This window comes from Asterias rubens, chromosome 6 (assembly GCF_902459465.1).
Source record: "Asterias rubens chromosome 6, eAstRub1.3, whole genome shotgun sequence".
NCBI classification, from domain to species: Eukaryota; Metazoa; Echinodermata; class Asteroidea; order Forcipulatida; family Asteriidae; genus Asterias; species Asterias rubens.
The window spans coordinates 651,650-663,628 of NC_047067.1; the positions used below are offsets into that span (position 1 = coordinate 651,650).

The following is an 11,979-nucleotide window of genomic DNA, read 5'->3' on the forward strand; positions in this document are numbered from 1 at the left end:
TCCCCCAAAGAACAAGAAAATCGTGTACCACCCCCAAAAACATTTCCTAGAAGGCCAGTATACACATTCACATTAGTGAGCCGCAAGAAAAAGGATTCATGTGTTATGTCCTCACATCGATAGGTACCATTCGACTTTTGGCAATGTCCTCCATTGGATAGTATGAAAAGTATGTCCTCAATCTGCAGTGTACACATGTATTGGTGTTTGTGTGGGTGTGTGTTGGTTTGCGTTTGTGTGTGTGTGTGTTGGTTTGTGTGTGTGTTGGTTTGTGTGTGTGTTGGTTTGAACAAGTATTAACATGGACACCAAAAACTGAGAAAGAAAATCACCAGCAAAAGACCGTTCAAATGTTTGTCATTTATTCATCTGAAAATCATCATTATGCAAGGCTCCTTACATTAACAGCGCTAAGCATTTTTGATAAGCATTTAACAGCTAAAACACTGAAGGACACTATCATTTTTTACGAAATAAATATGTTAAGAAAATAATATATATTTTAAGCTACATTGGCAAATAGACCTACGGAATGTAAGATGATGCAACTGGATCCAATTTCATAAAGCTGCTTAGCAGAAAACAATGCTCAACATTTTCTGCTAAGCAAAAATTAGCAGGATACCAGTCACATATTGCACATGTGGCATGGTATTTTGGCTAGTAACTTTATTCTGTTAACCTTAATTTTTGTTGTATATTTGGTTTGCGGTAACACCATGTGTGTATCTACTTGCCAGGTAGAGTTGTTCTTAGGGAACTGTCTTGCTTTATTCTACTGCCGTGGAGTAGATAATCGGAGGTTCGGGAGACTTCTCAGTTCTGAAAAGAACTGTCCTGCTTTTTAACTATTACCAGGGCGGATGGTATAGAAATTAGACTGGACTACTACTTTAGCTTATTGGATCGTAATTAACTGTACTGCCGCGGAGTCAGTTCTGAAATTGGTCTCAACGTTTCGACTAACTTGCTCTAGTCATCGTCAGGAGACTGACTACTTTTTGCTGTTGGGCAGCTCTATGAAATTGGGGCCTGGTTGCAATCTGTGTAAGTTTATTCAAAGGAACACGTTGCCTTGGATCGGTCAAGTTGGTCTTTAAAATGTGTTCTCAAACCGTTAGTTATAAAATGCATATGGGTAGAAAGATGTTGTAAAAGTAGAATACAATGATCTACAGAAGTATGCCTTGAAATTGCGTGGTTTTCTTTGTACCTCGTCGACTAACATTGTCGGCCATTTATGGGAGTCAACTCCCATAAATGGCCGACCGTGTTAGTTCGTGACGTAAAAGGAAAATTGTGCAGTTTTTAGTGATATTTGTGTGGATCGTTATATTCTACTTTTAAAACATCTTTCTAACCATGCATTTCATAACATGCATTTTATAGACCAACTCGTCCGATCCAAGGCAACGTGTTCCTATTTTGAAGATTCACTACGAACAATGATAAGTTTTAACCTTTTGTTTGTTTTTTCCACCAACTCGGCAAAGCTTCCTGTTGTTTTTACATTTCTTTTTCAGTAAAGCTGTAATTAAAAATGGGGACCGTCTTGGCAATCTGACTTTGCAGTTGTTTCCAAGGGCTGCTGCCTAAGCTTTAATACATGTTACCATGGTGTTCAAGATGCAGTCCCAACTGGACATTCTGACACAGCCTTAAAAAAGCAGTATACAAATCTTAAGATCTTAAAATCAAACCAAGCTCTTTGTGAAATTAAGATAAAATATTTTTGCACCCCGAAATCAAAGTATAGGTAAAACCTAATAATGTAATATTTATATCACTAAGATTAAGCAACAATTTGCAGACATGATGTATTGAGCAAAGACATCAAATACTTATGTGCACAGCCACAATCATGGGTAAGCATTATTCATATCCATTTTATGAAGAACATTTAGAAAACCATTGAGCAGTTATCTCGACGCTATTACTAATATATCAATTAATAATTGCTGTGTCAATGATGAATATAAATTGCTTCATTTTGTAGAAAACAAGATCTGCAAAGAGTTACTCAATATTTATCTGGTGTACATTTTGTGTCTTTGTAACAAAAAGTGTAGCCATGATTGTGGCTGCGCACTTTCCTATCATTCACAAATCAAGATAGCATACAGTGAAGTACATGTTCTACGCCTTTAACAGTACACCCAGATGGGTGGATATTTGCGCATTACTTGGCCCATATAAAAAACAAAACTAAATGAAAATGTCATGATTTTACTGCTTTCAAAATGTATACAAAAATCCAACACCTAAACATCCACTTAAATACATCACATCGATGGTTATTTTAAATTTTACTTGAGCTGCATGAATGGTATTACCGCAAAGAGAACAATGGTCAAATCAAAATAATGATAGAACATTTCAAATTAAAAATTAACAGACTGTCAAATAATCACCTTCATTACTTACATGATTTAGACACACAAAAAGGTACAAGAATACATTACCAAATAAAATTTCCTACATAAAATAAATCATTTTTTGTTGTTTAATGTTTAAAGGGTTAATTTTAAACTTGCAATTTGTTCAACTGTTAGACAGTTTATAGAATGTATCTTTTAAGGTCTGGAATAACACCAATAGATAGCCTAAACCTGCATCCCAAGTTGCTCTAGGCCAACTTTCATTGCTCTGCTTACCGTAAATAAAATAATTGGCGCTTACGGAACGAGGAATTTCGCGCTGACGCCAAATTTTCACTTGTGAGAGTGTACTTCACGCTACAAGGCATTCTTCGCTTACACAGCTGACGCAGAAATTCTGTGTTTGCCCAGTTAGCGAAGAATGGTGATCACAAGCACAAATTTGGGCGGTAAGCAGAGCCATGAAACTGGGCCATGATCTTGGCCCTTTCTCATTCTATGTTTAAGCTCCAGGGGTGAGTCATTGCTGACAAAACGGTCCCAAACTACCATCAACATTTCATATGTTACCATGAATTGATGGCATTTCCACCTTTTTGTCAACCCCTGGATTTATAGATTCCTAGGAGCTTTTTAGGAACAGTATCCTCAGAACTAGAGAAGTAGATCAAACAATTACTTCATAATTATTGGAGAAATAACATCAGATTTTCATACAGACACAAAAAGTCTGAATTCAGATAAATGCCATAGATTTCTCATTCCTGGGATCAAAGCAAAGTTCTGAAAGACAGGTTTATTCTTCTATAATTTTAAATAAAGACATTTAATGACTTTAATTACTTTTAATTTATATATCATTTAAATTGTATGAAGACATCTACATATACTATTTACATTAAAAAATGAGCTGTTGAATAACTTAGAGCTTGGAGTAATGTTGATATAATAGAAAATCAAACAATTTCCACATTCATATTTCAGAAATATAAAAGGATCTAAAATCTACGCAAAATAAATATTTCAGCAAATATAAGGATTACATGATTAAATTTTCTTAATAAGTAAAAATGGTTTGTTTGAAATTCCACTAAAGGCTTGAAATAAATGAGTTGAAAATGAGAACGTAAAGGGCAAGTTAGGCCTATATGTTTGATAATCACTCTTACAATTAATGGCAATACTTATGGTTAGAGGCCTACGTAGCTTTCACAAAAATAAAGCATTTTGAAAAACATTTCACTTCCATATAACAATGTATTGTAAAAAGCTATCAGTTTTTATTCCCCAAAAAATTGAATCTGAGAACTGTGTGTTCCTATAAGGGATTTTTCTTGCTGCGTGGACATTTGCTCTGGATTTTTGGCGATATCTAAACAATTTGACCTTTTGAAAAGGAAGTTTTAATGTTTAAGTTTGCATTTATATAGGATTAAAATAATCAAAGGGTTTCATAAAACAAAGGTATACTTTGCCTTTATAAACAACATGTGAACTTTAAAATTAACTAAAAACTAAAATGAATAGTAAGTCTCTGGATGAGTGAAACAAAACTAGAAAGGCATTCTGCCATAAAAGATTGTGTCAAGCAAAATAAACAATGTTTTTCTCTCTCTCTCTCTTTTTATACTTGTTTTTTCTTTATTTTTAGTTTAAGCAAAACTACAATGACATGTCAGCTGCAAAAAAGCGAAGGCTCTGATATATTAAAGATGCTATGTCAGATTTTTGGCCGAGAAAGTTACAAGCTCCGCCAATTATTAGTAGCAGTGAAATAAAGTGCTCAAAATTAGTTTTTGTCGGGATCCCGACAATATATCATGTGACCAATTCTTATGTGTTTTATAACAAACGTCATGGTTCCTGACCATTAAAAGTAAAAGTTAAACTTTGTTTCGTTAGAGCGGGTGATACTCTTTGAAATACCATTCACTCAAAAAAATCTATTTTTTAATGTTTGGGGCCAAAATTCTGACATAGCATCTTTAAACAGATAAAAACGCACTTCATCATAAACCCAAAATGTAGCCTAGAGGATCTCAAAAATAGTGATCAAATAAATCTGATTTGGCCGCAAGATTGTGGCACAAATGTCGCTGTGACAAAACAATAATACCCCTTTAACATAACCATTGATAACCAACCACATCAACTGCATAATTTCAGTGTTTGCATCAGGACTTCAACAAACACCACAAAAGAATTCAGTGTGTGATAACACACATAATATTGTACGGCCCGACTATTTTATGAGGCTCAAGGTTAAAAAAACATTAGGTCAGCATTTAAAGGCAGTGCACACTATTGGTAATTACTCAAAATAATTATTAGCATAAAACCTCACTTGGTCAAGAGTAATAGGGAGCTGTTGATAGTATAAAACATTGTGAGAAACAGCTCCCTCTGAAGTAATGTAGTTTTCAAGAAATATGTAATTTTCCTTGAATTAGATTTTGAGGTCTTGAAATCAAGCACCTGAAAGCAAACAACTTTGTGAGACAAGGGTGTTTTTCTTTCATTATTATCTGGCAACTGTGTTGAACAATTGAGCTCAAGTTTTCACAGGTTTGCTATTTTATGCTTATGTTGAGATACACCAAGTGAGAAGACTGGTCTTTAACAATTACCAATAGTGTCCAGTGTCTTTAAACTCCATCCCTAACATAAGAAATAACAAGCAAACTAAACAAATGTAAATGCACAACTCTAAAAATACTGCAAGCATGGCTTGTAAAGGGAGCATGGACCCTTCTGCCATGGACAATGCACACAACACATGTAAGATGCAAAGTTGTTTGTACATGGTTTACCACAACAGGCTTTATAGATTGTGTATTCCTATTAGGAACTATTCTTCTAGTTTTTATAGATTGTGTATTCCTATTAGGAACTATTCTTCTAGTTTTTATAGATTGTGTATTCCTATTAGGAACTATTCTTCTAGTTTTTATAGATTGTGTATTCCTATTAGGAACTATTCTTCTAGTTTTTATAGATTGTGTATTCCTATTAGGAACTATTCTTCTAGTTACAGAGTTATGGCCCTATCCCCCCAAAAGTACAATTTTACGAAATGAAATTTTCACAGGTAAATTCTATTGTATGCATCTACATTTGTATAGAATTAATACAATCAAACAGTTCAAAATACCAAAGACTGACCATCAAGACTGACCATCAAGACTGACCATCAAGACTGACCATCAAGACTGACCTCAGCTGACATTTTGACGATGGTGACAGCTAGCCATTCCTAATTCATTGGATCCCTGTAGTCATGACTCTGCTGAGTCAGGAACGTAGATGCAGTGGAACCTGTGCTTACATGGGGCGTGCTTGGATACAACACGCGGTTGTAGGCAGGGCATGGACGTATGGCGCCGTTGTTACAGGCAGCGCAGGCATGGATGTTCCCGGTGAACCTACGATTGCCGGGTCGACTCATCCCTATAGAATCAGCATCAGGCAGGACCTAAAGAAAGCAATCGGAGAATAATCAGTAAGACAAAATGAGGGGAACAGTTACAATACTGCCCCGTGACCTTTTCTATAGTTATGTTTGAATGTGCTAAGTTTGGACTCTTGTCATCTGCAACAACATAGCAGTCCCTCCCTCAACCCCCCCCCCTCCTCCCACCACCATGATTTTAAAATATCACTCTTTACTTACCATAGTCTGGCATCCGTAGCAAACAGAAGCGACTCCGTATTGGGCTCGTCCCCAGAAGACATTTTTGCACTGCGGACATGAAAACCTCCCCCAGCCATACATCTGTTCAAGCGGCACAGGGTCGTAGCGAACGTGGCAGCGATTGCACCTACAATACACAAATTAAGATAGATTCAACTTATTGGTTCTTAGCCACACAATTGTTTATAAATTGGTAACTTTTGTTGACTTTTCCCGCTTTTTCTGGATACCTTACCTTAATTCTTTGCTCCTCTTTTTGCTACAAATGGATATGTTTGTACTTGCCGAAACTGATTGTCATACTCATGAACATGTCCTTGTTCTTCTAGTGTCTTGTACTGGTAAATCAAACACAGTACTCACACATCCTCAAAATATACTTTACTACAGCTCCAACCACACACTGAACATTTATTAGTAATAAACCTTAATCAAACACAGTACTCACACATCCTCAAAATATACTTTACTACAGCTCCAACCACACACTGAACATTTATTAGTAATAAACCTTAATCCAACCACACACTGAACATTTAACAGTAAATAGACCTTAATGAATGTCTTGAGTTGTATCGACCTTTGCATACAAATCTTCGCTCCAATGCTTTACTTTTCCCATGACTGGTAGTAAGGCGGGAGATCGTACATTCACTGTTACAGCAGCTAAAGAGTGGAATGAACTTCCCTCCTTTATTAAATCTGCTATATCAGTGAATGTGTTTAAGAAGATTCTCAAAACATACCTCTTTCCTAATTGATTTTCTAATGTTGTTTTGTTTGTATAATGTTTAATATATTGCTCTTTCTATTGTAAACGCTGTGATATGGTTTTACTATGAATAGCGTACCTAAATGCATAATAATAATAATAATAATAATCCAAACCAACCTTGACACTGGTTTGTAGACAAAGACTTTCCGCCACCAGATGTTCTGGCAAGGCCCGCAAGCAAACTGTCTTTGTTTTGTTGTGGCTTGGTTATGGGCACGCAGGTTGTCAATGGTTAGGGCGACAACATTCTGGGGTAGAGTCAACTGATCTTGTCGACGTTCCTATTAGATTAAAAATTGAAAAAAAACATGACATTTGTCTTCCCTGTGAAAACAATACATACAAGAGTGGCAAAGCAACAATAGACGACCATAATAAAAATTAAAAGTTTACAGATACATATCCAAAGAGAGAGTGTCAGGGTTGGCATTTAAAACAGATCGTGAAAGTCTTGTGTATTTTCAAATAAAATTCTCCTAAACCTTGGATTCAGACATACAATGTTTTGCTAATTCCCCCACTTTAGCAGCCCTTTTCTTAAGGAAACTTTACCGTTTCCTTTCAAGAACATCTGAGCAGATAATCCTCCTCCCCTCCCCTTTTAGTCTTTAACTCACCAACATAGTCAATCAAACATTTTAAGAAAACACAAAGCACACAAACCTTTGTAAGTCGTCTTTCCAGAATACCCATTGCAACCTGTATGCGATCCATCTGGCCCTGAATGGTGAATCGTACAGTCCTATTGGCCTGCATGTCATGTTGCACAGTTACCGAGTTATTAGACTCATGTCTTATAGCTTTGCATATTGATGCAATCTACAACAGTTGAACCAAACAGGAAAAGCGTGTTAAATAAACTTACAAGCAATAACTGTTGTCATGTTGCACAGTTACCGAGTTATTAGACTCATGTCTTATAGCTTTGCATATTGATGCAATCTACAACAGTTGAACCAAACAGGAAAAGCGTGTTAAATAAACTTACAAGCAATAACTGTTGTCATAAGTCAGAGGAGCAAGTATTGAGGAAAGGCTGTATCTGAATTGGCGGCTACGGCTACAGCTCTGGCTGGATCACTGCCTCAGTATACACATCCTTAGCAACACCCTCAGAAACAGCCATAGCTGTAGCCAAAGCCGGAAAAGGCCAGAGTTTTAAAGTCTTTGATGGCAACTTCTAGGTCCTAAAAGTAGAAAGGCAGATGGTTCTTTTGACATCATTCTTTCTTTTGAGACAAAGCTATTGAATTGGAAAAACAAGACCACCAGACTTGTCCGCCATGAGTTTACTGGCCTGCCACTGAAACCACTGGCCTCAGGCCATTGTTCCAGGCCACTGTTCCAGTGTAAAACTCAAGCCCTGTACATAAGCTATTAAGCAAGTTTCTGAAATGCTACTCACCAATTGAGATGCTAGGGAAATTTGTTTAACATACACAATATGTGAAACCAGAACCGGTCTTCACTGATGACATGTCTTTGGACTTTACATTTAAAGTAAATTTCCTACTCTGCCAAAGAAAACATTGACAGCCCCAGGGATAAATTCAATATCCCTTGGGAATGGGTAAATTCTCATTCTCTGGGTAAATTCCCACCTGTCAATTTGACCTGGCTTTCCCCTACCTAGACTCACTTGTGTCTCTGCTTGTGCTTGAGGAATATTGGAATGTTTATCCAGCAACTTTTCTTCAGGTATGTAAAAAATCTGAGAGAAAGAAAATAAAAAAACCAAGAATTAGGCTTCAAGTTGAATACAGGGCCAACACTACAGACAGACCTGGAATTGCAAAAGGGCCACATTGAACTGGTCTGGGCACCAGAGCCCCTTCAAAACTTCCCCATAGATTTTCAGAATCACCAACAAAAGTCTTTGTAAAATTAAAGTTGCCTTTCCCTCTCCAAAATGAAATGTCACTCCTGCACAGAACCATTTCCAAAGAAAAAATTCCCCAACAAAACTGAGTGAATTCTAACCCTACTGCCATCCCATAGTTGCGCACTTGACAATACTCCTGAGAATCTTGTTTTTTTTTTTTTTTTTTTTTTTGGGGGCGTTATTGCCTTCCAGTGTGTGTGTGCGTTGGGGGAGCAGGGGCAGGTTTTTCCCTCTCGAAAGAGGTTCGTTATGTCTGCTCCCACCAGTGTCTCGAAAGAGGTTCGTTATGTCTGCTGCCACCAGCGTCTCGAAAGAGGTTCGTAATGTCTGCTCCCACCAGTGTCTCAAAAGAGGTTTGTTATGTCTGCTGCCACCAGTGTCTCGAAAGAGGTTCGTAATGTCTGCTCCCACCAGTGTCTCAAAAGAGGTTTGTTATGTCTGCTGCCACCAGTGTCTCGAAAGAGGTTCGCTATGTCTGCTGCCACCAGCGTCTCGAAACAGGTTCGTTATGTCTGCTCCCACCAGTGTCTCGAAAGAGGTTCGTTATGTCTGCTGCCACCAGCGTCTCGAAAGAGGTTCGTAATGTCTGCTCCCACCAGTGTCTCAAAAGAGGTTTGTTATGTCTGCTGCCACCAGTGTCTCAAAAGAGGTTCGTTATGTCTGCTGCCACCAGCGTCTCGAAACAGGTTCGTTATGTCTGCTCCCACCAGTGTCTCGAAAGAGGTTCGTTATGTCTGCTCCCACCAGTGTCTCGAAAGAGGTTCGTTATGTCTGCTGCCACCAGCGTCTCGAAAGAGGTTCGTAATGTCTGCTCCCACCAGTGTCTCAAAAGAGGTTCGTTATGTCTGCTGCCACCAGTGTCTCGAAAGAGGTTAGTTATGTCTGCTGCCACCAGCGTCTCGAAACAGGTTCGTTATGTCTGCTCCCACCAGTGTCTCGAAAGAGGTTCGTTATGTCTGCTGCCACCAGCGTCTCGAAAGAGGTTCGTCATGTCTGCTCCCACCAGTGTCTCAAAAGAGGTTTGTTATGTCTGCTGCCACCAGTGTCTCGAAAGAGGTTCGTTATGTCTGCTGCCACCAGCGTCTCGAAAGAGGTTCGTTATGTCTGCTCCCACCAGTGTCTCGAAAGAGGTTCGTTATGTCTGCTGCCACCAGCATCTCAAAAGTCTCCCATCCATTGGATATAGCCCCATAGTTGAGTGCCAAACCAAATAATTATACTTCGCAGCCCCCCCCCCCCCCCCCCCCCCCGCCATTTGCCCCTTGCGGGGGGCGATTGGCACTAAGTTCAACCTTCATGACCTTATGGCCAGGTCTGGATTTCATAAAGAGTTAGGACTAGTCCTAGTTGAGTAACTCGTCCCATGCTCGTCCCAAGTCAAGATAAGACAAGTCTTAATTCTTTGTGAAATCAACCCCAGACAGTATAAATGGGCTACGCCCCCTCCCCCTCCCCTCGTCGCCTGTGTGTGTCAGGTGTGTACCCAATTAATGACATTAATAATAATGTTCACCTCTCTAACATTTGCTCTGTGAACAATGGATTAAGCCATTGTAAATTGTGTTGTATGTGCACTAGAGACTAGAGTGTAGACTATTATTATAGAAAAACATACGTACTAACATCTATAACATACGTATTGTTAAGAGCTGCCGTGCCCAGATTTTCTTACAACCTCTTTAAATTGAAGTAATTTAAACCAAACCATAGTCATAATAGAGAACAAAGTGTTTGTAAAAAAAAATGGGAGCTCAATTCAGCTCCAGATACCACGGAGTACGGCAACAGTAAAAACAAGTAACCAACTGACATATGTTTGTTTACGATGTCAAACCTTACCCTTTGCATATCGTCACCCATGTTGTTCACTTCAAGCCTGCAACAATGGAGGCATACCCTGCAACAATGGAGGCAGACGACCACCTGGCATTAGCAGCTTGCAGCAGGAAGAAAATGTAACGTGCTGCTGTTGTTTTGACTGGGGATGGAATGGGAGCATCCTTCTGGTGTTTTTCTGGTGTCAAGAGAGGGCGCTGTGTAGTTCAGCTATGTCTGGGCGCTTTGGCCTAACTTTTCGACCCTAGCAGAGATTTCTCAAAAGCTAAATGGCAACACCTTCTGTTACTTGTTGCATTAATATCATAATTCATTTTAAAATCAGTTTACAACAGCTAATAGGCCCTACTATTTGCAAACAAGAACAATCGTCACAGGTTTTCTAGCACCCGGTCCAATTAGCCTGCTGGGCCCAATTGAAATCCTCGACTTTTGATATGATAGTTATATTACGCAGACAATGTATTTTTTTAGTTTTTTGTTTTTTTGTATACACCTACTTCGGATTATCTTATAAAAAGTAGTGAATGGCAAACAATGGCGCTCAAATGGGGGAAAAGAAAAACGGAAACTTGACCAGCAGTGCCCCGCATAACAAAATGATGCATACCTATTTTGTGCCACACCCCCCAAAAATGTTTTACTCAAGTTTCTTGGTCTCTACTACTTGCGGCTGAGCTTGGACTCATTGTGACAACAGAACTTGGGACTGGTGTCAGCACAACATCAAATCGGCAATGATGATGGGAAATTATCAGAAATATCCACAGAGAATCTGTTCTGCCTTCTGTGTGCACAACAGCTAGCGGAGGACCATGGATGTATGATGGTGTGGTCTTCCTTCCATGGCGAGTGATGACAGTATCCGGTGTAGAGGATGTGTTATCCACAGAGTGCGTATGAGTCCGGATAGCGGAAACGGAGACAATGTCCTTTCATCCAGCCTCTACCGGGAATGGGTGACTGTGTGGGCCTACTTCCACTCTTCTGTGAAATCAACAAAAACGAAGATTTACCTATTCATAAGGGCTCGTTTGAAAAGTTGTTTAAATTGATTGAGAACACTTAGGCCTACCATGTTTGTCCATCGACTGCTATGATGGGAGGGGGGGGGGGGCCGGGGGGCCTACAGCTTAATGTATTACTCAGAGTGACCCATGATTCAGATCTTACATCTTCTTCCAATGTTCTACTGAGATGTGAAGTGCTAGGCCAGTACCCTCCTCACCGAAGTCGCTACACCACTTTTTCCAGAACCAAAACTATGCTATTGTTTTTTTGGCCTGCCCAAAATTTTGTTTTCTAATAATATGTAATTGAAAATAAACCAATCCGAATTGCAAAGTGTTGTATTTCAATTTGCCGGTTAGTAACCTGAAACCATGGAAAAACATTCTGCTAATTACAAGCTCACCAA

General features: G+C 38.9%; 1 protein-coding gene across 1 annotated transcript; it reads right to left on the reverse strand.

Moving 5' to 3' along the window:
* Positions 1-4,954: 4,954 nt before the first annotated feature.
* On the reverse strand, positions 4,955-10,721 carry LOC117291336 (shiftless antiviral inhibitor of ribosomal frameshifting protein homolog). The gene is made up of 7 exons (XM_033772980.1): positions 10,566-10,721; positions 8,484-8,555; positions 7,729-7,786; positions 7,508-7,605; positions 6,962-7,125; positions 6,049-6,196; positions 4,955-5,850 (listed from the first exon to the last, which is right to left on the reverse strand). The coding sequence occupies exons 1-7, from the start codon at positions 10,584-10,586 to the stop codon at positions 5,632-5,634; spliced, it is 780 nt and encodes a 259-aa protein (XP_033628871.1). The 5' UTR covers positions 10,587-10,721; the 3' UTR covers positions 4,955-5,631.
* Between the last annotated feature and the right edge of the window lie 1,258 nt (positions 10,722-11,979).

Excerpts from the sequence above, each read along its gene's own strand:
- LOC117291336 (XM_033772980.1), bottom strand. The coding sequence starts at position 10,586 with ATGGGTGACGATATGCAAAGG. Across the intron at positions 8,556-10,565 it reads TGGGTGACGATATGCAAAGG|ATTTTTTACATACCTGAAGA; the intron begins GTAAGGTTTGAC and ends TCTTTCTCTCAG. Across the intron at positions 7,787-8,483 it reads AAGCACAAGCAGAGACACAA|ATTGCATCAATATGCAAAGC; the intron begins GTGAGTCTAGGT and ends CAACTGTTGTAG.